General features: G+C 42.6%; 1 protein-coding gene across 1 annotated transcript; it reads right to left on the bottom strand.

Annotated features, from left to right (window-relative positions):
* Window positions 1-1113: 1113 nt before the first annotated feature.
* Window positions 1114-11981, bottom strand: LOC141144524 (D(4) dopamine receptor-like). The gene is made up of 2 exons (XM_073630338.1): window positions 11033-11981; window positions 1114-1992 (listed from the first exon to the last, which is right to left on the bottom strand). The coding sequence occupies exons 1-2, from the start codon at window positions 11979-11981 to the stop codon at window positions 1694-1696; spliced, it is 1248 nt and encodes a 415-aa protein (XP_073486439.1). The 3' UTR covers window positions 1114-1693.
* Window positions 11982-27251: the final 15270 nt, after the last annotated feature.

Below are 27251 nucleotides of genomic sequence, written 5' to 3' on the forward strand. Positions count from 1 at the left end.
CTTGTCAAGTCTTTTTTTTCTAGGAAGAACCTATTCATATGCTGCATAAACTTTAACATGGATATATAAAAACGCAACCAATCAAGAAGTCACCGATTATTTTAAAATAGCTTAAGATATTCATAAAGAATTGAAGGGCAGGGGTTCTCAGTAAAGTCACCCTGTTTGTAAAGATTTGGTTTAGTTATTTTCTGTTGCATTTTCATCCCAGTTTGATGAATATGTAACATATGGAAGAATAATAATGTGAATGCCATTATGCATTATAAGTATATTAGTTCATGGGCTGGTAATGACAAGCACAAGGCATCACTCCTCTAATATATTATAAATGGAAGAAAAAAAAAAAACACAGCTTGTGGCAAATGACACATTTGGTCCTGGCTAGTCATGGAATGCCTTATAACTTTACTAAAGGATCCATAGAAGGTTTATGTTGAAACGTTTTCTAAGCTACATATATTTACAATATATCTAAAATACAAAATGAGGGATCCCATTTAGAAAAATCTGAAGCCACTACACATTGTACCAGTATTCCAGTTTCACCCGTAGGGATACTGCATATGAAAATGTGATGGACTGGCCTATTTAGAGAAATTTAATAGCATCGGACGTCCTAACCCTTCAGAGGTAAGCAATGGACCCCTGTATATGAAAGGGTTTAATTGGGGCAATGAAAGACGCGGAGATTCCAACAATGACTAAACTTGCAGGTCTGATATAAAATTACACCAAATTGCCGAGGATGTTACTTTTTTTTACCAATGCCCCATATACAAGAAAATAGTTATGTTAATTTTATAATTTAAATACATCTAGTAATTCTAAGTGAATGTATTTAAAACAGATCATTCACCATAGCAAATTAAAAGAATGTAACTGTCCATTCAAATGTAGTGGTCCCATTTAGAACTAGTCTGCCCAACGTTGGTTGAGATTTGATAGCCAAGGAGGAGTAAATATTTACTTTCCTGGCCTGTCCCTGACAGCACATTACCACCAGCAAAGAACTCCTGCTGCCCTTTTTTTAATCTCCGCTCTACTTTTATTGTAATGCCTCCAGAGCAGTCACTACTGCAACTAAGGACAATTCCATCTATGCAGCTGGAAACTCAGGGTGACTATATCTATGGCCAGTTCTGTCTGAATGGCACCAAGGACTGGACAAGAATGCTCCAACTGCTGTTTCAGATTACACAATACCAATCACCCAAGGAAAGCAAAAAGGGCAATTGTTCATTTACTCAACAAATCCCACTCATCTGTTGGGTGGCATTGTTATACAATATAAATAAAACAATATAAAAAACATCCATAACCCCAGTCTAGCAGCAGAAATATTTTTGCCAGTTTTTTTTTTTTTTTGCCATTTTATCTTTTTGGGTCCATTAAGTGTGGCATCTTCTACGCCTTGTATCAGAGTACAGCTACAAATCAAGCATACAGCATTTGAGAAACCACGTGGTCACATTCCAAAATCCCATAGCCATAACTGTGTAAAATGTAATTAAAGAGAAGATACTTTGTGAAATATTTGGAAACCACTTGAAGCTTCAAAGCGCTTTATGCCACACAGTGTATAACAATTTGGCAAATGCGCACACATTGAAGTTTTAGGTTACAAAAGAGACCGCTGGTTTAAATAGATGTTATGAATACGTTAAGCATAGTGAGCCATCTCTGATTAAGATTATAAAACGGAGTCTGCTGTCTGTGGAAGCAGCATGCAAGTTGATGACACACTACAGGACCTTTCCTGTAAAATTGTCAACGCATTGTTTGTGACTTTGATACGGGGTGCCTTTTTACGACTTTTCCGATGGGTCCAGCAGCCACACCAAAGGAACAATTTTCTTCCTAGTTGTCTAAACTTGTGTCGAAAGCTCCTGTTGATCCAGAAGTACACAAAACAGTTGAGGAAGCCATTTCCACTTGGAAGCCACAAGGCTACAAACTCCACCCATTCTGGAACTCTTTCATGCGTAATAGCTGAGAGAGAGAGAGAGAGAGAGAGAGAGAGAGAGAGAGAAACACCATTAGAGAATAAATGAAAAAATGTCATGAACTAAACATGCCACATATTTCCTTGTTTAAATGAATCAGTCAGGAATAAAAACACTCAATGTTTAACAGCTTAATAAGTCTAGGTGGTAGAGGACTAAACTGCAATACTTACCTTATTCTTCATCAGTGCTCAGGTCGTCTCTACAACAGTCTGGATTGCAGGTGGGCCATTACCATCTGCATGTACAATGCAGAACTGCTGGCCCTGTATTTTGTGAGATGCCAGAGCACTAAGAAGAGCCTTTGGGGGACCAGACACACAGTATGGTGGAAGCCTACCAGAGTGAAGGCATGAGGTAAGTATTACAGCTTATTCCTCTACACCTAGACTAATGAGCATTTAACCTTTACAGTGCAGAGGGGCCCCACGCCAACAATATTTTCTATTAAAAAAAAAAAGTTCAGCTTTATTAGGTTTAGCAAAAACATTTGAATAAAGCATAGTGAAGGGCTAAAAAACTGCTTTATTTTCTGTATGCACCCCATTGGGGAAATTTCCCTTTACTTCCTGAGGAGCCTAACAAATGGAGGTGAAATCCTTTAGACACTTGTCACCAGAAGAGGAGTTCCCATTGGAGGCCTTTAATACTTTAATTTTGTTTCAGTGACAACATACAATTTTGGATTCTCTCACTTCCCTACTCTATCCCAAAATTGTAAAATAGTTTTCCATATGCATAAACTTTATTTAGGTGCGACAGCAGTTTTGTCAGCAAAGAAGACACATTTGGGAGAATATAGAAAGGGAAAATGTTCCGCTCAGGCACAAAATCCCCGGGTAACCACCAGCACCGGGAGCTGGTTCTTGTAGTCATTAGCCACTAGCACAGTCTATACCAATGGAGAAAAGAGGAACTGTGCACCAAATAAAAGCGTGCATCTTCAAACACACAATCCAATCCATTAAGTACGCAAAATTCACTAACGTGTTTCACTTTGTTAGGAGGCAAATCTCCCACTTATGCTCATTTTACTCAAAACTGTTCTGAGACTTTTATTCTGTGAGCAGATCCTCTTTTCTCCATTGGAGTTTGGTATAGGCAGACACTGGAGTAATGGCACTGCAGGAACAGTTAAAGGGCAAAAATGTATAAACCTACAAGACAATTTTATGGTCAAGTTCATAGAGGCCCAGACTAAGATTAATGCTCTGCTGGACCTGGTAATCTGAAACCATGCAGAGCTTATTACTATGTTCACGTTCTATAAGATTTCATTTAATGTTATGTGTAAGCAACAAACATACTAGAAAAATAAAAACACTTAACTTTAAGAAGGCAAATTTTTCAAGGATGAAGACTCTCCAAGTCTAATGCCCCGTACACACGGTCGGATTTTCCGACGGAAAATGTGTGATAGGACCTTGTTGTCGGAAATTCCGACCGTGTGTAGGCTCCATCACACATTTTCCATCGGATTTTCCGACACACAAAGTTTGAGAGCAGGATATAAAATTTTCCGACAACAAAATCCGTTGTCGGAAATTCCGATCGTATGTACACAAATCCGACGGACAAAGTACCACGCATGCTCAGAATAAATAAAGAGATGAAAGCTATTGGCCACTGCCCCGTTTATAGTCCTGACGTACGTGTTTTACGTCACCGCGTTCAGAACGATCGGATTTTCCGACAACTTTGTGTGACCGTGTGTATGCAAGACAAGTTTGAGCCAACATCCGTTGGAAAAAATCCTAGGATTTTGTTGTTGGAATGTCTGAACAAAGTCTGACCGTGTGTACAGGGCATTAGACTAGGAGGGAATATGGACATCGAACACATAACATAAATGGGAGTTCTTCGAAAAGACTGTATGTGAACACACTGCAAAGTATATTCCCATGGGCGAGAAGTTTAAAATGCTCAAAGTTAGAAAAATTAGACTTGCGCTTACCGATGACGTCTTTTCCAGTAGTCTTTCAGGACAGCCACTATGAGAGATAGTCTCCTCCTCTTCCTCAGGAAACACTGCGCCAGCCCATAAATTCTCACTTCCCCTGCCAGACCCCAGTTTTTTCAAGATCACCTCCGGCCAGCTGGAGAAACACAAGAACACATTAATAACATACTATCAATCATGATCATGCAGCGTTCTGGTCTTTTATAAGACCCCTCCAAACTTTCGGGTGGGTAACTAGGGCTGTCCTGAAAGACTACTGGAAAAGACCTTACCGGTAAGTGTAACTCTAATTTTTCCTATTCATCGTTCAGGACAGCCAATATTAGAGGATAAGCGAGCGCTTACCAATTAGGGTGGGACTACAGCTTGCAATAGCCAAAGGCTTGCTCACCTGGAAACACCAGGTCCACTCTAATGTTTTATGAAAGTGGAGTAGCTGGACCATGTTGCTGCCTTGCCTGAGAAGCCGCCATAGCTCTGGTAGAATGTGCCTTTATACCTGTAGGAATCTCTTTCCCTGTCAATGCATAGGCCTTGCCAATGGCTAGTCTGAGCCATCTGGCAATAGTGCGTTGAGACGCTCTGTATCCCTTTCTGGCCCCCGAAAACAAAATAAAGAGTCTGACTTCCTTAATGTTTTGGTCAGATCTAAGTACTGTAGGATACATCTCCTTACATCCAAAAAATGAAATTTCAATTCCCTTTCTCCTGAGGGGTTGGGACAGAATGATGGTAAGGCTACCTCCTGGATTCTATGAAATCCTGAAGCCACCTTAGGCAGAAATGCCAGATCGGTCTTGAAAACGATCCGATCTGGGAAAATAACGCAAAAAGGGGGTCCAACTAATAAGGCCTCAAGCTCGCTGACCCTCCTGGCAGTTGTCACTGCTAATAAAAATACTGTCTTTAAAGTAAGCTCCTTTAGTAAACATTTTTCTAAAGGTTCAAAGGGGGGTCCTGTTAAAAACTGCAAAACTAAGGATAGGTCCCACCTGGGGAAGGGTGGACCTTGAATTGGCCTTTGTCTGGACAGAGCCCTAAAGAATCTGACTAACCACGGGTTGGTGGCCAGAGGTCTTTCTAAATAAGCACCGAGTGCTGACACTTGACTCTTAAGGGTACTTATGGATAAACCCTTGTCTGCCCACACTGCAGAAATTCCAACACAGCTGTGGGGCTCTGCACCGAGAATGAGCTTCCTACGCACGATTCGTTGAAATGGAGCCAGAACTTTTTATAAATCTGGCGTGTCTTTTTTCTGCTGTTGAGGAGGGTGGAGATTAATCTCTCTAAAAATCCCTTAGAATTTAATATACCCTCCTCAGTAGCCAGGCCGCTAGCTTCCACTGGTGTACCTGTGGACAGAAGACTAGGTCCTGTGAGAGGAGATCCTCCCGATGTGGTAGGAATAGGGGAGGTTCTACAGCTAGTTGCTTGAGAACTGAAAACCATGCCCTTTTGGGACAATATGGTGCCACTAGAATCAGAGACGTGCTCATCCATTTGAAACTCAGAACTGCTGGCAATAATACCAGAGGTGGGAAGGCATAGCACGTTTTGAAATGCCAGTTCTGGTTTAAGGTGTCCACCCCCAGTGCTCCTTCCCCTCTGTTTAGGGAGAAAAAAAAAAAAAAAGAGGGCTTTCACGTTTTCCTTTGACGCGAAGAGGTTCACTTCCAGGGGTCCCCACTTTTTGGATATGAGGTTGAAGACCTCCTGGTTGAGGACCCAATCTCCCTCAGCTTCCTTCAGCTGAGAAAGTCTGCAATCATATTCTTCTCCCCTCTCAGAAAAATTTCTGAGAGTGAGTGTGTTGGTCTCGGCCCAGCTCAAAATGTCTGTTGCTAGGGCCAGCAGGACTCAGCTTCTGGTGCCACCCTGCTTGTTTAGGTAGGCCACGGCAGAAGAGTTGTCCGACCGCACCTGAATGTGGTGGCCCTGGAGTTCCTTTTTGAAAAACCTGAGGGCTAGTCTGACTGCCTTCAGTTCTTTCCAATTGGACGATCTTTTTAGTTTGTCGTCCTTCCAGGTGCCCTGTACTGGAAAGGAACCTAGATGTGCCCCCCAGCCCTTGCCGCTTGCGTCTGTGGTTATCACCTGAGAAACTGGGATGAGCCACAGACATCCCTGCGACAGGTTCGTTACCTTCCTCCACCACCAGAGAGATCTTTTTATCCGATGTGGAACTTGTACTAAGGTGTCTAGATCCCTCTGACTGTGGTTCCATACCCTTAGAACAAAGGACTGCAGGGGGCAAAAGTGTAGCCCTGCCCACTGCACTGCTGGGAGGGTAGAGGTTAACAGACCCAGCGTTGACATTAGATACCTTTTGGAGACTTGCTGGTTGCTCTGGATAGAGGCTACTGCTCTGTCCAGTTTTAGTATCTTCTCCATCGGAAGAAAAACTCTCAACAGCGTTGAATCCAGCAGGTATCCTAGGTAGGCAATACGCTGTGAAGGAATCAGGCTGGACTTTTCTAAGTTCAACTGCCACCCCAGGTTTGTCAGGACACTTTGTTAGATCTAGATCCTTGACTCTGGGGTTGCTCTGGGGACGCTGCAAATAGACGACCCGCTCCTATTACAGACACTCCCTGGAGTCGTAGAAAAGCCATGGCCTCTGCCAAGACCTTGGTAAATATGCAGGGCGAGGAGGATAGCCCAAAAGGTAGTGCTTGAAATTGTAGTTATGTGTCGATTTTGTCTTTTCTGTAGCTTTCTGAAATACATGTACCCAAAAAATGCAGAAAAAGTGTTTACCTTAAGTAAACAGAATACAACCCAGGGAGTGTGCTAGTCCCTCTAACCCAGGGGTCTCAAACTGGCGGCCCTCCAGCTGTTGCAAAACTACAAGTCCCATGAGGCATTGCAAGGCTGACAGTTACAAGCATGACTCCCATAGGCAGAGGCATGATGGGACTTGTAGTTTCGCAACAGCTGGAGGGCCGGCAGTTGGAGATCCCTCCTCTAACCTGAGGGAATCTGAGCCTCCAGCCCCCTGACCACCCAGGAGGTTTGCCCCCCATAGCTAGAAACAATACATGGAGGGGCAATCCTAGATAGAGAGGATCCTTCCCCAGGGTGCTCTTTCCTTAGGAAGGCTGGAGGTAGTGTCACTGTGTCGTAGCATCTGCTTCTAACATGACTGCAGATGGCTGCTTGCTACAGAGTCTCATGCTGTGTGCCTGGCCCCCTATCAGCTCCGCGACCCGGAACCGGAAGTCGCAGGTCAGAGGGAAGCGTCCGTCCTCCACTGGAAAGGACGTTGCTCATCGTCCGGCCCGCTGGTTCCAAAAACATGCGGCCTATACAATGTACAGCGAGAATGGACTGCTTCCTTGCTGCGGCCCTGTGAACGCAATAGGGGTCCCCCACATCCTGCTGCCGCGCTCGACGAGGAAGGGGTGGCTTCTGATGGCCGGTATGTACCGCGCTTTTGCTCTCGGGAAGCCCCTGCTTCCCTTAGGAGGTTCTTTTAAAATGGCCACAATCTCCCTGACTGTTCAGCCTGGTCCCATGCACAATGCGTCTCCCCACCAGAGGAAACACTAATAACTGAGGTCCGGCAGGGGAAGTGAGAATTTATGGGCTGGCGCAGTGTTCCCTAAGGAAGAGGGGGAGACTATCTCTCATAGTGGCTGTCCTGAAAGACAAATAGGGAAAACTATAAAATAAGAAAAGAGCTTTTAAAAAATATAAAAAATGAAGGAACACTATCGTCGTTCAAATGTTACAATATAACAGAATATGTAAAAAGTAAATCAAGGCATTGCATACTAGCCCATTATGTGACACTTGCCTGCAAACAAATCCATCGCTGTCCCCTGTGCAGGCTGGGTCCATCTTCACCCGTCTTCCTTCCAGGGGCCACAGACTCCGGCTCTGACTGGCCGGAGCCACGTGACATCACTCCCATGCATGCGTGTGGGAGCCGTCAGGAACGGCACGCGATGGGGGAAGAAACGGCACGTTTCTTCCAGTCCGTTTCTTCACAGCGCATGCGCCGATTACATTATAGGCGCACTGCAAGTGAAATTTCCACAACCTATAGGTAAGCCTTACTATATACTTACCTATAGTTAAAAGTCACTAGGGAGGGTTTACAACCACTTTAACCAAGTAACTGACTTTTTAGTTTAACTTCTACAGTCAGGAAGATACTGCAGAGTTTAATATTTCATGAAAGACTGAATTGGTCAGACAAATCTGATTTCTTTTTATGAGGAGGCAAGTAAAACTTGAGACAAAGTAGTGGCCGTGGACGAAGTACACTTGGCTTTTGCAAAAGCATTTGACAACGTTAATTACACACGGCTAATGTGTAAGGTAAATTCTACAGGCCTGGAAAAATCAGTTTGTAAATGGATAGAAAACTGGCTAATGATTCATAGTAAGGCTTCTTGTGGAATGTGCAGTTCAGTTTTGGACACCAGTTCACAAAAAGGATATCGGCGAACTGGAGAAAGTGCAGAGAAGAGCAACCAAACTGTAAGAGGCATGGAGGAGCTCAGCTATTAGGAAAGAGAACTGAATTTATTCTCTAGAGAAGAGGGGATATGAGCAACATGTGTAAATACACAAGTGGTCCAAATAGTGAACTTGGTGCTGAGTTATTCACTTTAAGGTCATCACAGAGGACAAGGGGGCACACTTTACATCTGGAGGAAAAGAGATTTAATCTCCAAATACTGAAAGGCTTCACAGTGAGAGCTGTGAAAAGGTGTAAAAGACTCCCTCAAGAGCTGGTTCTGTCCAGCTCAGTAGATTGCGTTAAGAGGCCTGGATTCTTTCCTAAATGTACACAATATAACTAGATGCTAACATTTATAGGTAAAGTTAATCCAGGGTCTGTTTGATTGACTCTTGGGGGATCAGGAAAGATTTTTTTCCCCTGCTGGAGCAAATTGGATCATGCTTTGCTGTTTTTTTGCCTTCCTCTGGATCAATTGTGGATATATGATTGTAAATTTACATATTTGCTTTAGTGGTTGAACTAGATGGGCCTTTTTTCAACCAGACTATGTATATATAGTAGTCTATATTTGAGGATGCTTAAAAACAGTAATTCCCCTACTTATGCATACTAGTTCCAGAGCAAAGAAATTTAACTGCATCAGTTTTGCTGCAACAAAGGTCGCCTAGCATAGTCCCCACCATAAGGCCAAAATATGGAGGCTGTCATTGCCAACTCATAGCAATATAAATAAAAATACCAGTCCTCTGGAAGTCATGCTGATTCAACGGCTTGAGCACTTTAAGTCACTGACTGGAAACAAGTATGCAGTTTTGACTTCAGTGGACTTTTCAGAGTACCAATACTGTTCCAGGTCAGTGGCTTAATAAAGCAGAGTTACAGCCATGACACTGGTATAAGATGGTGATCACCCTTAAAATGTCTCAGCAAAATGATAAAAGCTGTACTAAGAAATATAACTACCTCATTAATACTACTTCTTGTTTACTACCTGCTACTACTATTTCAGCATTCAACATAAAGGACCCTCAACAAACATTTAGAAGTATCTAATAAGTGGTTTGTTAGGAATACCCCAACTTCTCCTTTCTCCCACCTCATGCCTTTAACAGGCCCACTACTAACCCAAGAACAGCTAGCAACCTGGACCAGGAGCTACAGTCTAAGGCCAGGATTACATATGTGAGGTTCGTGCCCGAGGTCCTGTGCGTGTTTGTTCACCGGTTCAGGTCCAAATTTCTACCTGAATTTTTACATGAACCGGACCCAAAACACGCACAGGACCATTTTTCAATCCTGACCGCGGCCACCCTAGACATGTGTGAACAAGCTCCATTGAGAGCCGGTCACACTTGCATATCATGCGAATTGGATGCGGGGAAACCCACATCCAATTTGCATACATGTGAACCCAGCCTAAACTGCATAGTGCACTCATCTTCCACCAAGCCAGTGGGCCATGTGCTGTGATTTTTATGCTTAGAAGCCAACTTCCCCATTAAAGTATACAGAAAAAGGATCCCCAGTACTGCCTGGCCAAACAGCTTTGTGAAATCTAGGAGCACTGGTCTGACTGGCATAGACCAAGCTTTTTGTTCAGGACACCAGCTAATGCTGGCAGTGGGCCAATTCATGGTGTGACATTCAACCGATGGGAGTTTCACCATTGTTTGCTTTCCAACAAAATCTCCAAGTCATCATTCTCAGAGAAGCGGTTTTGGGAATTTGGTCACAAAGTGAATGGCAGATCCTGTTCTATAGTAGCATTTAGAGTATTCACAGAAAGAAGGTAGACAATTCCTAAATTTTGCAGTAAACTGCAAACAGGACTCATGACAAAGTATAAAGGCCAGACCTTGGTAGCAAGGAAAATATCCAGCAGTGTACCCCCTTTTTAAAGCATCTAAAGTAAAACAAATGCAAGTGATTTAAAATGATTCAAGCGATTCAAACCAAATACAGGTGGGGAGAATGGGGAATTAAATCTCCTGTTGAGTTTTTACTGCCATGTGGGGCTCAGTTAGAGAATTATACTCATTCTGTCCCCCTAAAAAATAGTTTCACCAGACAGTGGATGAGCAAAAATCTGAACAGGGACACATGTCTGTGTTCCTGTTGTAGAATTTCCCTCGTATGCTGTCTGAAAAAAGTATAAATAAAAATCAGAACATAAAGTAAAGCTAGCCATACACATTGAAATTCATCTCGTAAAGCAGGGGTGAGCAAGTTTCTATCAGTGTGTGGCCTTCCCTATGCAAAAGAAGTAGATAGTTTGATCAACTTTTGTCAAAGAAACATGTTGGAAAATTTTCTTCAAACATCTGCTAATCAGTGTATTCTTAGAGCAGCAGGTGTCACTGTCAGAATACAATCCATTTGCTCTCATTTGTGATTCATGTTGGAACCAGCTTAAGGGCACTGCTCTCTAATTGAGCCCCAGATAGCAACAAAACCTTATCAGGTAGCCAAACCATTTCTGCTCTTTCCAAAGCCAAGAAAAACATTTTGACAATACATACACCATGTCCTTTTATTCTGAAAATACCTGAAAACCATGAAATCCTAAATTATTGCATTTAATGAGGTTCTTACCATTATACAGGATAGTAACCATGCATGGTGCCCAGCAAATGTAGAACACACAGACCACAGGAATTAGCACCCTGGATGCAGCATCTCCTTTACGTGGATCTCTGTCCACCATTTCACTGGTTGCAGGCCGGCCAGTGCTTAGGTGAACTGGTATGCTGCCATCCATATTCTCGCACACTGTGGCAACACCTTGTTTGTTTCTGCCAGACAAACACACACTCATCCTTCTGCTTTGCATTCTTGCAACTCTCCATAGTCGCAGATTGGCAAATGTGACTATTGCTGAGCAAGGAAAAAATATGACTATGGTCAGCATTAGAGAGTAAGTCACGTTGCTAGCATAGTCTGGGTTACAGATGAGAGAGGCTCGGGAAAAATAGACATGTATCACTGTGCCACCTGGGATGGAAATGGGAAACAAGAATACAGGAGGCAACAACCAGGCTGCTGCAATTAATAGCTTGACTCTGCGGCGACTCATTACTCTGTTATAGTGCAAAGGAAAGAATACGGCCACATATCGCTCCAGGCTAATGGTGGCCAATGAATAAATAGAAGAGGCAAACACTGAGGAATTTAGAAAAGCCACAATGTGACAGTAAGATCCAAGAGCAGAATCTGCTTCATCTTCATCACCTGGCTCCAACACAATGCTTCCATACAGATTGAGTGGAACTACGACCAAAGCCAATGTGACATCTGTGCCAGTCAAAGAGATAAGAATATAGCGACTGTTACGTGACCAGCCAGAAACAGATGAGGCTATAACAAGTAGTACAAATAAATTCCCCAGGATGATCAGACACCCCAAGGTGGTGACGATGCCAATCTTCAGTGTGTGGTCACCATCAGTACACCACCACCTTCCTGCCATGTGCTTCTGGTCAATCTCCATAGTGCTTATGTTCCAGGCAGAGAAATTTGTCAAAGCGCTGAGCAAAATGGACATGTCTAAAGCAGCAAAGGATTCTTGTGGTGCACGCTAATCAGGAGATGGATTTCCAACCTGCAAAGAAAGACATATTTAAACAATGTTTTATTGATCAAGTTACGAGTACTAGTTGTATAGCTTGGCCAATTTTGAGGTACACGTCAACTAGTTAGCACAAAATACCCTGCCCTATTTAATTCTGGGAAGCTCTGATGGGTTCCAGAATATCTTCTACTATGACTACTTATGATTGTCTTCCCTGTCTACAGGACAATGAGAAGTATTTGTCACCACACATACAAAACCATGCAGTAGCATATGCTATACTGTGAGTGCAACTCTGTGCCTTTACCATCAACCACATTGCTTATTTAGCATTGCTCTACTAGGTACCACTTTTTATTTTTATAAAATGTAGTCTTAGCATCATCCATGTACCTGTAGTTTAGACTGATGAACAGAGCCTTTGCCATAACAAAACACCATGCTATTCTTATTCACCATTTTCAGTACTACAGCAGTGTTTTATTATACAAGCTGTAACTTGTGATTTTTAACCCCATGTTTCTATGCAGCCCTTAATAAATGTTTGCCAATTGGCAACACTAGCTGTCATCAATTCAATCAAATCAATGCATGAGCATGCCAAGATTTGTATGAGCAGTTACAAAGTGATGCTTTTGGTTTCAATGAGAACTGTATGAGCTGCAAGGCTTGGGAATGGTTTTGATGCTGACTCCTGAGTACCAATCTGCAACATGTGCAATGGCACTCCCTGTCTCAAATCTAGCTATGCTCTTGGATGTTGAGGTGGAGGAGGAGAGCCTCACTGCCCTCCTGACTGGTTTTCTTTAAGGCCAAGGATGCACGGTTTCTCAGTGGATTGCATGATCTGTGTTTCCATGCCATCCTTACTTTTAAAATAGCATTTCTACAATAGATGCCTTTTCTATTTAAAGTAGTAATAACCTCTTAGCACCGGCACCTCCCAGCCCTTTAAGAGGCTTATAACGTCGGGAGGCGGGGCGCAGCTTAAGATCATGTAACCACCGTGATTGTCTGTCACGGCAGTCACATGGTCCAAAAACTCATGATCGTAGGGAGTTATCAAAAGCATTCAGTTAGGCGACGGTAACTGTGCCGGTAACGTGCACGCTCTTGGCACAGGTGTATTGGGGGCAATTCATGCAAATACATAGCCCCTTGGCACTAAGGACAAGCTGCCAAGTGGCCGTAAATTTGTGAACGGCAGGCGCCAAGGGGTTAAACCCACAACAGTAAAATCAGTCTGTATATGCAGTAAAACATGCTTGTTATACGCACTGTGGAAACTAAGGGGTTAATCCTCTGCATTGTATAAAAATCATTTGATCATGTCTTCCCTGAGCCTCCCCTTCTTTCACTGTCCCCAATCCATCTGCTAATAGAATAGAGCCTTGGAGGCACTCTGCACATGCTCAGTTTGGTGTGTTGCTAGAGAGTTTTTTTTTTCTTGGCAGGGTGCATGTGATCAGCACAGGGCCAATCAGCACTGTCCAGACAAAGTCTGGGTCCATGCAGCCTCATAGGACAGTCAGAGCAGAGTTAAAACTAATCCTACAAGCTTTAACCAGTGCTCAGCCGCACAATGATAGAAGTCACAAGACTGTTATATACTGCTGATCAGAAAAGGTATATAGCAGTTTATATTTACTAAGACTAGATATAGTGAATGCAGGGTCCTGGGTTTAGTAACACTTTAAGAAATAAATCAACGTGAACAGACCATGCAGCTCCCAATGAGACCAATAGGATGAACTCTGTTAATCCACATAGAAAGGGTTTTAAAATGAACATTATAGATATCTGACATGTACAGTATACTATGTTTTAAGCAGAAATGAAAAGGATATTTGGTAAAATATGGCAACCGATGCCTGAAGGATTGAGATAACTACACTTTAAAAATTGTCAAGACAGCTATGGTTTATTTCCATATGTCCTACACACACTCTTACAAACTGACACCAGCTTTGAGGGAGGGGGTGCACCCCCAAAATGCATCAGCTTGGCTCCACACATCCTGCACTTTGAGACATCTTGTGGTTTATTGGATTTTACTAGGTGCATTCTTGTATCTAACCAGTTTTTATTGCCTCATTCAATATTTGGTAATGTACTAGGTGCTAGCGCTTCCCTGTTTGCTTTTGTAATGTTACATGTTCCACCCATATCTAGGGTGGAACATGTAAAAAGCAGGTGCAGCCATTACACCCCCCCCCCGAGTGACAGTGGGTGGGTGTCTCCTCTGGGCGCCCGCTATCACTCTTTGAAGTCACTGTGGCCGTGCTGGGCTCTGCAGTCCTCTGAGAATGTGAAACTACAAGTACCAACTGCCTTTGCTGCTGTCGATTTGTAGTTCTGAATGAACTACCACGGTGCTGTTGAGCGCTGTGGAATTTAATTTATTCTGTCAGTATCTGGTTGCCTGTATGAGCAAACAGATACACTGACCGGTCTGTAGGAGTCCTGCATGGTACCAATGATCTTCTGATCACTGGTGAAATGCTTTGTGGTCTCCCAAAACAAAAAAAAATAGTAAATGTACATTTTTTTACCTGCAAATTAAATGTGTATTTATTATTTTTTTGTTAATAGGTGAAATTCTCTTTTAACCACTTCCCGCCCACAGTCAAATGACAGCGGATCAATGCGGCTCTCATTCTGGGACGATGTCATATGACGGCTGATGGATGATCAGTGCCCTGATTACAATGCAGCCCCAACAGCGACGCCAGTCTGTGCTACCTTTCAGTGCCCCCGAAAAATTACTTATTTAAAAAAATAAGAAACTAAGAAAAAACGTTTTTTTCAAAAATGTTTGGTCTTTTCGTTTTTTTAGCAAAAAAAAAAAAACCCAGCAGTGATTAAATCAGGGCTTTTTTCAGCTGGAACTTGGTGGAACTCAGTTCCACCATCTCTGGCTCAGGCCCTTTGCTCTCTGCTCAGCACTATCACTTGTAAACACAGAAGTCTGACTTCTGTGTTTACAAGTGACAGCTTGTCTCAGCAGCTCCCACAAATCTGGTCTCCTGAGTGGCTCCCACTGAGTGCAGGATGGGGACAAGGGAGATGTAAGTCCCTGGGGTGCAGTTCAGGTTCTGACATCCCCACTGGATGATCTCCCTGCAAGTGAAAGAGGTGGAGCCATTTAACCACTTCAGCCCCGGAAGGATTTACCTCCTTCCTGACCAGAGCACTTTTTACAATTTGGCACTGTGTCGCTTTAACTGCTAATTGCGCGGTCATGCAATGCTGTACCCAAACGAAATGTGCGTCCTTTGCTTCCCACAAATAGAGCTTTCTTTTGATGGTATTTGATCACCTCTGCGTTTTTTATTTTTTGCGCTATAAATGGAAAAAGACCGAAAATTTTGAAAAAAAAAAATATTTTCTACTTTTTGTTATAAAAAAAAATCCAATAAACTCAATTTTAGTCCTACATTTAGGCCAAAATGTATTCGGCCACATGTCTTTGGTAAAAAAAAATGTCAATAAGCGTATATTTATTGGTTTGCGCAAAAGTTATAGTGTCTACAAGCTAGGGTACATTTTCTGGAATTTACACAGCTTTTAGTTTATGACTGCCCATGTCGTTTCTTGAGGTGCTAAAATGGCAGGGCAGTACAAAACCCCCCCAAATGACCCCATTTTGGAAAGTAGACACCCCAAGGAAATTGCTGAGAGGCATGTTGAGCCCATTGAATATTATTTTTTTTTGTCCCAAGTGATTGAATGACAACAAAAAAAAAAATTACAAAAAGTTGTCACTAAATGATATATTGCTCACAGAGGCCATGGTCATATGTGGAATTACACCCCAAAATACATTCAGCTGCTTCTCCTGAGTACGGGGATACCACATGTGTGGGACTTTTTGGGAGCCTAGCCGCGTACGGGGCCCCCGAAAACCAATCACCGCCTTCAGGATTTCTAAGGGCATAAATTTTTGATTTCACTCCTCACTACCTATCACAGTTTTGAAGGCCATAAAATGCCCAGATGGCACAACCCCCCCCCCCCCAAATGACCCCATTTTGGAAAGTAGACACCCCATGCTATTTGCTGAGAGGCATGTTGAGTGCATGGAATATTTTATATTTTGACAGTTGGGGGATACCACGTGTGGGACTTTTTTGGAGCCTAGCCACGTACGGGGCCCCGAAAACCAATCACCGCCTTCAGGATTTCTAAGGGTGTACATTTTTGATTTCACTCTTCACTGCCTATCAGTTTCGGAGGCCATGGAATGCCCAGGTGGCACAACCCCCCCCCCCCCCCCCAAATGACCCCATTTTGGAAAGTAGACACCCCAAGCTATTTACTGAGAGGAATGGTGAGTATTTTTTTTTTCTTTTTTCAATTTTCAAAACTTTGTGACAAAAAGTGAGGTTTGCAAAATACTCACTATACCTCTCAGCAAATAGCTTGGGGTGTCTACTTTCCAAAATGGGGTCATTTGGGGGGGTTTGTGCCACCTGGGCATTCCATGGCCTCCGAAACTGTGATAGGCAGTGAAGAGTGAAATCAAAAATTTACTCCCTTAGAAAGCCTGAAGGCAGTGCTTGGTTTTCGGGGTCCCGTACGCGGCTAGGCTCCCAAAATGTCTTACACATGTGGTATCCCCGTACCCAGGAGAAGCAACAGAATGTATTTTGGGGTGTAATTTCACATATTCCCATGGCATGTTTGAGCAATATACCATTTAGTGACAACTTTGTGCAAAAAAAAAAAAAAATGTGTCTCTTTCCCGCAACTTGTGTCACAATATAAAATATTCCATGGACTCAACATGCCTCTCAGCAAATAGCTTGGGATGTCTACTTTCCAAAATGGGGTCATTTGGGGGGGTTTTGAACTGTCCTGGCATTTTATGCACAACATTTAGAAGCTTATGTCACACATCACCCACTCTTCTAACCACTTGAAGACAAAGCCCTTTCTGACACACTGATTACATGAAAAAATTCTTTTTTTTTGCAAGAAGATTACTTTGAACCCCCAAACATTATATATTTTTTTAAAGCAAATGCCCTACAGATTAAAATGGTGGGTGTTTCATTTTTTTTTTTTTCCACAGTATTTGCGCAGCGATTTTTCAAACGCATTTTTTGGGGAAAAAACACACTTTAAATTTTAATGCACTAAAACACACTATATTGCCCAAATGTTTGATGAAATAAAAAAGATGATCTTAGGCCGAGTACATGGATACCAAACATGACATGCTTTAAAATTGCGCACAAACGTGCAGTGGCAACAAAATAAATACATTTTTAAAAGCCTTTACAGGTTACCGCTTTAGATTTACAGAGGAGGTTTACTGCTAAAATTACTGCCCTCGATCTGACCTTTGTGGTGATACCTCACATGCATGGTGCAATTGCTGTTTACATTTGACGCCAGACCGACGCTTGCGTTCGCCTTAGCGCGAGAGCAGGGGGGGGGACAGGGGTGCTTTTTTTTTTTTTTTTTTTTTTTTATCTTATTTTTAAACTGTTCCTTTCATTTTTTTTTTTTTAAATCATTTTTATTGTTATCTCAGGGAATGTAAATGTCCCCTATGATAGCAATAGGTAGTTACAGGTACTCTTTTCTGAAAAAATTGGGGTCTATTAGACCCTAGATCTCTCCTCTGCCCTCAAAGCATCTGACCACACCAAGATCGGTGTGATAAAATGCTTTCCCAATGGCGCTGTTTACATCCGGCGAAATCTAAGTCATGAAATGCTCGTAGCTTCCGGTTTCTTAGGCCATAGAAATGTTTGGAGCCACTCTGGTCTCTGATCAGCTCTATGGTCAGCTGGCTGAATCACCGGCTGCATTCTCATGTTCCCTGTTGAGACAGGAGAGCCAGGGAAAAACACGGAAGACGGTGGGGGTGGGGGGGGGGCATTCCCCCCCACTGCTTGTAAAAGCAGTCTAGAGCTAATAAGCCGCTAGGATTGCTTTTACATGAAAGCCGACCGCTGGCTGAAAAGAATGATACCAAGATGATACCTAAACCTGCAGGCATCATTCTGGTATAACCACTCAAAGTCGTGAATGGCGTACCTGAAGACAAAAAAAATGGTTAACAAAAAAACACAGTAAACCGTAAAGTATAAAAAATTGCATACCTGAAAAGCAAACATGATAAAACAACAATAAAACATTGCAGAATAGAGTACAGTAAAAAAGAGCAGAACAATAGAGAGAGAATAGAGAGAGAGAACAATAAAACGACAACTATTTTTTTTTATTTTAATTTTAAATATATATATATATATATATATATATATATATATATATATATATATATATATATATATATATATATATATATATATATATATATATATATATATATATATATTTTTTACACTTTTTTTTGTAACTAACTTTTATAATTGTAACCAGTTCCAGGTTCGGGTCTCTCAAAAAAAAAAAAAAAAAAATGCGATGGCATCTTGGGAGACCCTGTGAAAGTGTGCCTAGTCTGTGCAATGCTGTACCCTACGCTAATACTCAACTAGTAAATGGTAGCGTTCAGATATTGATCCGTTCAGATACTATACCACTAAGGGAGGTGTATGGTGCGTGCGTGGGTGTTAGCGCTACCCTGACGCTGCCTGGGGCAGGTGCTTGCCAGTTCACCAAGATGCTACCAAAAAAAACAGTTAGCGATCGCAGGGATCAGGCCTGACTCTGAACGCTGCAGTTATGTGTTTAGTGTTTTGTAAGTGAAAGTGATCGATCGATACTGCACTTGGGTGGGCTGGGTCGGGCGGAGGGGCAAAACGCAGGTGGTAGCAGGTATCTGGGCTGATCCCGCTAACACTGCGTTTTTGGGAACCCTAAACTGCTGGGGACGCTAGTATAGATCTGATCGGGTCAGATATTGATCCGTTCAGATACTATACCACTAAGGGAGGCATATGCTGCGTGCGTGGGTGTTAGCGGTACTGGCGCTAACCTGGGGCAATGCATATCACTGCGGGGTGATCAGGGGGCTAAACCTTTATTAGGTAATAAACGGCGGGTGCCCTGACACTATAAAAAATTAACTAACCAGCGTCACCCGTAACGGTTATACGGTGATCAGTGGTGAAAGGGTTAACTAGGGGGCAATCAAGGGGTTAAAACATTAGATAGTATATGGGGGTCCCTGACGCTATAAAACTGACGGCGAACCTAAATATTTACCTCCCTAACTAGCGTCACCAGTGATACTAATACAGCTATCAGAAAAATGATCGCTTAGCGACACTGGCAACGGGGGGTGATCAAGGAGGGAAAAACTTTATTAGGGGGGGTTAGGGGGGTACCCTAGACCTAAAGGGGGCCTAACACTAACTGCCCTACCACACTAACTGGCACAAACTGACACCAATGCAGTAATCAGAAAAAAAAAACTGCTTATTTATTTATTTATTTATTTCAGGTACTTATATAGCGCCGTCAATTTACGCAGCGCTTTACATATATATATTATACATTCACATCAGTCCCTATACCCTCAAGGAGCTTACAATCTAAGGTCCCTAACTCACATTCATACCTATACTAGGGCCAATTTAGACAGGATCCAATTAACCTACCAGCATGTCTTTGGAGTGTGGGAGGAAACCGGAGTACCCGGAGGAAACCCACGCAGACACAGGGAGAACATGCAAACTCCAGGCAGGTAGTGTCGTGGTCGGGATTCGAACCAGCGACCCTTCTTACTGCTAGGCGAGAGTGCTACCCACTGCGCCACTGTGTCAGTGTGACAAAGGGGGGGGGGGTGATCGGGGGGGCGGAGAAATCGGGGGGTAAAGGGGGGTGTATTGTGTGCCTGGCATTTTCTACTGTGATGTGTTGTGTTGGTGCACTCTCCTCGGCGCCGGAACGGAAAATACCGAGCCGAGGAGAGATGACATTTCCTCTGCCTCTGTGTACTATGCAGAGGCAGGGGAATGAGCTGATTGGCTGGGAGCGATCGCGAGGGGGGGGGCCACGAATGGATGGCCTCCCCCTCACCTCCGATCGCCGGGGGAGATATGCCGACTGCCTCGGGTGCCGGAGGGGGGCAGGTACGTGATTCTGCCTGCCCGTGCCATTCTGCCGACGTACATCATCGTGAGATGGTCAGCAAGTGGTTAAAGTGTGCGGGGAGGTCCTAGAGCCAGGTGGGAAGAGGGGTGAAAGTGAGATGTGGATGGGGATGCAGAGGTAAACACTCACCTGAACTCTGCACTCTGTACATAATGCACTCCTGGTATTTAAAAAAGAAGATGTAGGTTTTTTTTGCTATTCATACTTACCTACATCAGATTGATGCTGCAGCTGTTCCCCGGCATCTCTGCACTGAGAACCGAGCCACCGAACATTGCCGATGGCTCGGTTCTCACTCCTCCCCGAGCGGAGAGCTGTTGACTGTCAGCATCTCTTCTCTCTGCTCCTCCACACCCATTGGAGCACTGAGCTGTGGAGTGGCAAGAAGCGGCTGTCTCAGCGGCTGTCTCAGAAACTGCCATCAGTCAAGGCAGCTGACGGATCCAGACCTCGGTAATCAGGATGACCCGCTGCCCCGACTCAGCGGAGAGCGAACTTCAGACCGCTCTCTGCTGCAAACGGGTCACAGGAGTGCAAAACGAACTGACCCAGAGGAGAAGCCCAGCCTAAAAAGCTCAGGCTGGACTTCTCCTTTAAGACCCTCCCACTGTTAGTGAAATATGACCACACCCAGTATTTGATGCTGTTTGGAGTGTGTGTGTGTGTGTGTGTGAGGGTCAAGGGGGTCATGGTTGAGTTCCTGCACCTATTTTCAGAGAAAAAAAGCCCTGGATTAAATACCACTAAAAGAAAGCGCTATTTGTGTAAAGAAAATGATCAAAAAATTCATTTGGGTACATGACCGCGCAATTGTCAAAGTGCAACAGCGCTGAAAGCTGAAAATTGGCCTTAGCAGGAAGGGGGTGAACGTGCCTGGTATTGAAGTAGTTAAGCAAGCCATTGATATTTTGTTTGATTCAGTTTAAATAAGACAACCTTTGAGCTGTGGGTGGCCCTCTTACAACCCCTAGGTTAAAATAAAAAAAAAAAAAAAAAAAAAAAAGTTGAGCTGCATGGAAAATTATCAGACCAACCATGAATGGGGCAGTGTATTTGGTGCAAAGAGTGACATTCATTTAGATGTAGTAACTATTTCAGGTAGTCAGTCACGGATGCTTTGGGTGTCTGAATACAATAGCCAGCCATGCAGATTCCATCATCCATGCTAAACAGAACATATATACTATTAGACATGTAACGGGGTATGTCTAGCCTTAATGAAACCCTATTGAAGCCAGCATGTAGCTTGTTTTAAAAGGACAGTTAGCATTCCTTATGTATTTAACAGGTGAAAATAGCCTTTAAAACTGTTTGTGCCCAATGGAACCAATCAAGTGACCTTTTAAGAAAGTATTTTAAAAGTTTTTTGTACAGTAGCTTATGTAGCCAGTCCATACATAGACAATGTTACCCAAACTACAGAAAATCTACCAAAGTTTTGAAATTCATTTAAAATTAAATGCAAAAAAAAAAAAAAAGCTTTCAATCCTTAACAGTCCTAAATAAAATATGTGGATAGACTGATCAGGAAAATTTTCATGTATCAGTATACAATGTTTAGGAAAATTGTGTGCTTATGGTTATTACCAATGGTCTTACCTGAAACCTAGGAGTGTCAGTTTGCTAAAAGGCTGCCAGCTGCAATTCATTTCCTTTTATAGATTATTCCAGACCAGCAGGGGCAGTAGAATGTCAAATGTCTATTGACCAAAACCAAAAACATTTTCCGCTTGCTGTAGTGTTGGTAGTTTTAGCTGGTGTTGTTAATATTTTTAATATAAAATGTATTTAGTATCACCAGCTAAAACACATTCTTTGATTTACTTTTTCTTTTTAGGTGCACACTCAGTGACAGCTGCAAGCTTCTGCATTGCATCTTATAGGAGAGAGGCCAGGAGCCCTGCAGCCACATAAAAGAGCTGCTGGTGATTGGGTGAGCATTGTTTGGCTACCCATATAGGTGAGCAAAGGTTTACATTAGATGTGCTAATTAATTATCATTCACTCCTCTGAATGTAATTAACATCTCCCTTTCTCTCCACACTATACACTAGCAATTTTGTGCTTATTCCCTGAAAGGGCAATCTGGAATGCTGTTCAGTGATGTAACCCTTTCTCTCTTCCGGGACCTTCCCATCCAGCTGTAGAAAAGCAATAATGCCGCTCAGAGATAATATAAGCCGTGAAATGCAGTAACCCCAAGCAACCAGAAAACATAGGTTAGAAGATTTCAGTATAAGGCTGGGTTCACATATATGCTAATTGGATGCATTTTAACCACATCCAATTCGCATAACATGTGCGATTTCAATGGAGCCGGTTTACGCAAGTCCAGGCCGGCTGCGGTGCAGTTTTGAAAAGGGTCCTGTGTGTTTTTGGGTGCAAATTCAGTGAAAATTTTAAGGTAAATAGAGATATGTGGCACTAACTCAAAGTGCATAAATGTGATGAAACAAATATAATCCAATTCTTCAAGTAAAGTGCATATGCGTAAAGGGCAAAATCACATAAATAAAGTGACTAAACATCCATTAAATTCATAAGAAGTGACATCAGATAAATAACAGTGAAAATTCATGAAATATGACATCAAATAAATAAATAAACAAATCCAAATGAAGGTGAATACATCCAAAAATAACCTAAAAGTGCATCAAGATGAAAAAAAAAATCACAAATTTAGAAAAAATTGAAAAAATCGCATGAGGTAAAAAAAAGTCGCATGCAATAACAAAAATTGCATAAAGTGCAAAAAAGTGCAGAAACGCTATAAAAATAGCCACAAGTCGATCCAATTAATGTAATACAGTTCTAACGTGAACAAAGTGAGTCTTCATAAAACAGTTCGTGCAAAAAATAGATGAAAAAATTGCAAGTGCAAACGATGATAGGTGACAGATTCCTCTTAATAACCGTACTCCGTGGTGCGCCACACGTTTCCCCCAGCCTCTCACCTCTAGCAAAGACCTCTAGGGTCAAGTCGAGCCTGCAATCAGGAAGTGGATGAAACACCATCAATCGATCAGTCTCCTCCGATCGTCACAGGTCTGGCAAATCTCCAATGGAAGGCCTCAAGTTCGGCAAGTTGGGTGGAGGCATGCAATAGAAAGGAGCATTCCCATTGTGCAGTATTCAAAACAGGTTTATTCAAAACAACATAGTAACTTACATGTACAGCATAAAATGAACAGCACAGAACCCAGTACTTCCGGTCTCGGCCGCGGCCGGAAGTGATGACATCTGACTCTTCCCTGACGCGTATCGTCACCGCCCACGTGACTTTATCAAAGGGTAAAAAAAAAAATTTGCACCTGAACTGGTGAACAAAAGCGCACAGGAATGCAAAGCGCACCGCAGATATGTAAACCCAGCCTCAAATATGATTAGTTGCAATGTGATACTACTCTGAGGACCTCTTCACATAATGTATTAATGTGCGCTGCATTCATTTCAAATAGGCAGAAGGCACACCTAAATGAAATATCATATGTGAACCCTTTTCTTTTTATGTAACACGCCACAATCCTAATCATGTGGCACCACAGTGCACACATCACAGTACTTTTTAACGCACATTACTGCGAGTGCACATTTTACAAAAAATAATAAAAGCACATAGATTTGCAGAAAAAATGTACATTTATTATTTTTGTGCAAATCAGTCTACAAAGCATTGTAACTGAAATCAGTTAATGGTGGGTGCAATGCACAGGCTTCCTCCAGCTCAGGTCCTCATTGAGGTACAGACTTTCAGTTGGAGAGTTGGAAGAAATGTCAGTGACCTACCACTGCAGTGATCACTGCACTCATATTCCAGTGAGAACTACAAATAAACTACAAGTAGTTTATTAATTCACAAATGCAAAAGTGATAGCGGCTGTGGGAGTGAGGAACTCCCATGCACTGTTGGGGGGGGGGGTCCATTTGCACCATGTTACACCCTAAATACGAGTGTCAAATGGTGCAAAACGTGGAGTTAACCTTAAAAACCTAAGTATAGTCAAATATTAGTATTAGTCAATTTTTTTTTTTACTTAAATACGTACTTACTATCAATGCAAAGTGTCCCTCGTGGCTGCTGCTTTTGTTAAAATATTTTACACCCCTCTTCTGTGGTAATCTTCTGGCATAATAGAGGGGTTAATAGAGCTGAGGGACCTGTGATAGGCAGTCAACAAAAGTACAGACTATGCCTGCCTTTCTGCCCCCCTAGTTCCTTCTAAAGCCTCTTTTGAGTGACTGTAATGGAATTTTTTTTTTAATACCAGACATTTGAGACTTACCTGCTCTGTGCAGTTGTTTTGCACAGAGCAGCTCCAATCCTTCTTTTCTGGGGTCCCCCACTGGCACTCCTGGCTCTGCCCCCTTTCTGAGTGCCCACATAGCAAGCCATTCCTATGGGGGGCACTCTTGCGGGCTCGATCTCGAGCTGGGCACTGTGTGTCCATTGACAAACAGAATGCGGCTCTTCCCAGCCCGGCCCCCTGCTCTCTCCTCACAGGCTATAATTGACAGCAGCGGGAGGATGATGAATGAGAAAAGGATGCGCTGTCTGTGATGGTGAAGGATCTGTTCATAAGTCTAGTGAATTAGCTAGATAAACTGAGGATGCTAAGAGAAAGATAAATGGGAAAAAATGGTACCGGCCAATAAAGAGATGATAAATAAGCAATGTGGTTGGTGGCAACTGGCATGGCTTTGTAAGTGCGCTGACAAAAACGACTTCCTATTGTTTTGTAGACAGGGAAGGGAGACATTTGGGAACCCGATACAAAAGTTTATACCTCTGGGATGGTATTTTTACTTATGAGCTAAAATATAACATTTTTATTTTTTTATTATTTAAAAAGGTCAATAAACTTATTTCAATAAACTGATATCAACATATAATTCAAGACATACAAAAATCATAAAAGCAATGTACATAGGTGAGTTTACATGGGTACATATTCCTCAATATTTGTTAAAGTGGTATTTCCAATCGTTGGTTTTCAAAACCACATAATCATGTAACTCTGACTGCAAGGTTTGTTCAGCCAAAGGGTATCCAATGCCTTTCAAGCTTTTTCAGAACAATCTCTTCTTCAGGGAAATATTACCACTCTGTAGAGTACAAAAATTGATTTACAAGCATGTCCATAAGATGTATTTATAGTGTTGCTCATTATAGCAAAAAACAAATAGAAAAGAAAACATCAAATCAGTCAATACACTTACATATCATGCAATGTAACGTTAAAAACAGACATCACCCAAACTCCTCGCCGGATAGGCTACTTGCAATATCAGGGAACCACGGAGACTGTACAAAGATCATCAGGCCAATGGCAAAACTTAGATTGTCAGTAAAAAAAAGTATAAAAATATATTCAAAAAGAGCTAAGGTGAACTAGGAGATTGTGTCTAAGCATCAGCATCAGAGGCCTTCACAACAATACTGAGGTATTTGTATATACACTATATTGTCAAAAGTATTGGGACATCTGCCTTTACACATGAATTTGAATGCCATCCCAGTCTTAAGCTGGCCATACACCTATAGATTATCTGCAGATTTTCTATGGTTAGATGGAAAAAGTGGGAGATTCCTCCATCCACACAGTTTAGCGAACATGGAGAAATCTGTTGCACTTTTTCCATCTAACCAGAAAAAATCTGCAGATAATCTATAGGTGTATGGCCAGCTTTAGTCCGTAGGGTTCAGTATTGAGTTGGCCCAGCTTTTGCAGCTATAACAGCTTCAACTCTTCTGGGAAGGCTGTCCACAAGGTTTAGGAGTGTGTCTATGGGAATGTCTGACCATTCTTCCAGAAGTACATTTGTGAGGTCAGGCACTGATGTTGGATGAGAAGGCCTGGCTCGCAGTCTGAGCTCTAATTCATACCAAAGGTGTTCTATCAGGTAGGGGTCAGGACTCTGTGCAGGCCAGTTAAGTTCCTCCACCCCAAACTCACTCATCCATGTCTTAATGGACCTTGCTTTGTGCACTTGTGCGTAGTCATATTGGAACAGGAAGGGCCATCCCCAAACTGTTCCCACAAAGTTGGGAACATAAAATTGTCCAAAATGTCTTGGTATGCTGACGCCTTAAGTGTTCCCTTCACTGGAACTAAGGGTCCAAGCCCAATCCTGAAAAACAACCCCACACCTTAATCCCCCCTCCACCAAATGATTTGGACCAGTGCACAAAGCAAGATCCATAAAGACATGGATGAGCAAGCTTGGGGTGGAGGAAATTGACTGGCCTGCACAGAGTCCTGACTTAAACCCAATAGAACACCTTTGGAATGAATTAGAGCGCAGACTGCAGACCAAGGCTTTTCATCCAACATCAGTGCCTGACCTCACAAATGCGCTTCTGGAAAAATGGTCAAACATTTCCATAGACACACTCCTAAACCTTGTGGACAGTCTTCCCAGAAGAGTTGTAGCTGTTATAGCTGCAAAGGGTGAGCCAACTCAACACTGAACCCTACAGACTAAAGCTTCGTACACACGATCAGATTGTTGGCAGGGGATTGTCTGTTGACAGACTGTTGTCCTAAAATCTGACCGTTAGTGCACTCCTTTTGACAATTGTTGTCCAACTTTCTGCCAATGTTGGATGACATGGTAGTAAATTTTTGGCGGACAACGGTTGGTTGTCAGATTTTCTGATGTCAGTACACAAGTCCGTCACACAAAAGTTGAAAATACAAACACGCATGCCTGGAATCAATGCTCACCAAACATGAAATTAGCAAAAGGGGCCCCAAGGGTGGTGCTCAAGGGCTGAAATTCCTCGTAGTACGTCACTACGCTTGTGTTTTTTTTTTTTTGGTCGACAATTGTGTACCGTTAGTATGCAAGACAAGATCCAGGCACACGCCCTTTTGACAAAAATCAGGCGCTCGGTTGGCCAACAATCACATTGTGTGTACGAGGCTTTAGACTGGGATGCCATTAAAGTTCATGTGTGTGTGTAAAGGCAGGTGTCCCAATACTTTTGACAATATAGTGTATATATTTGGATAGAAATGTGGCCCTCACTAAAAGCCCAACAATAGCTGAATCATAATCATTCCCCTCCAAAAGCTCCCATCAATTTTAATAACATATGGGAAAACTGCAATACTTGTCAATACACTTATGCCGCGTACACTCGACCGGTTTTTCCGTTGGAATGAACTCTGA

The sequence above is a fragment of the Aquarana catesbeiana genome, linkage group LG01, assembly GCF_042186555.1.
Source record: "Aquarana catesbeiana isolate 2022-GZ linkage group LG01, ASM4218655v1, whole genome shotgun sequence".
NCBI lineage: Eukaryota > Metazoa > Chordata > Amphibia > Anura > Ranidae > Aquarana > Aquarana catesbeiana.

Coding starts and splice junctions, on each gene's coding strand:
- LOC141144524 (XM_073630338.1), bottom strand. CDS start 11,981: ATGTCCATTTTGCTCAGCGCTTTGACAAATTTCTCTGCCTGGAACATA. Junction 1,993..11,032: donor GGTTACTATCCTGTATAATG/GTAAGAACCTCA, acceptor TCTCTCTCTCAG/CTATTACGCATGAAAGAGTT.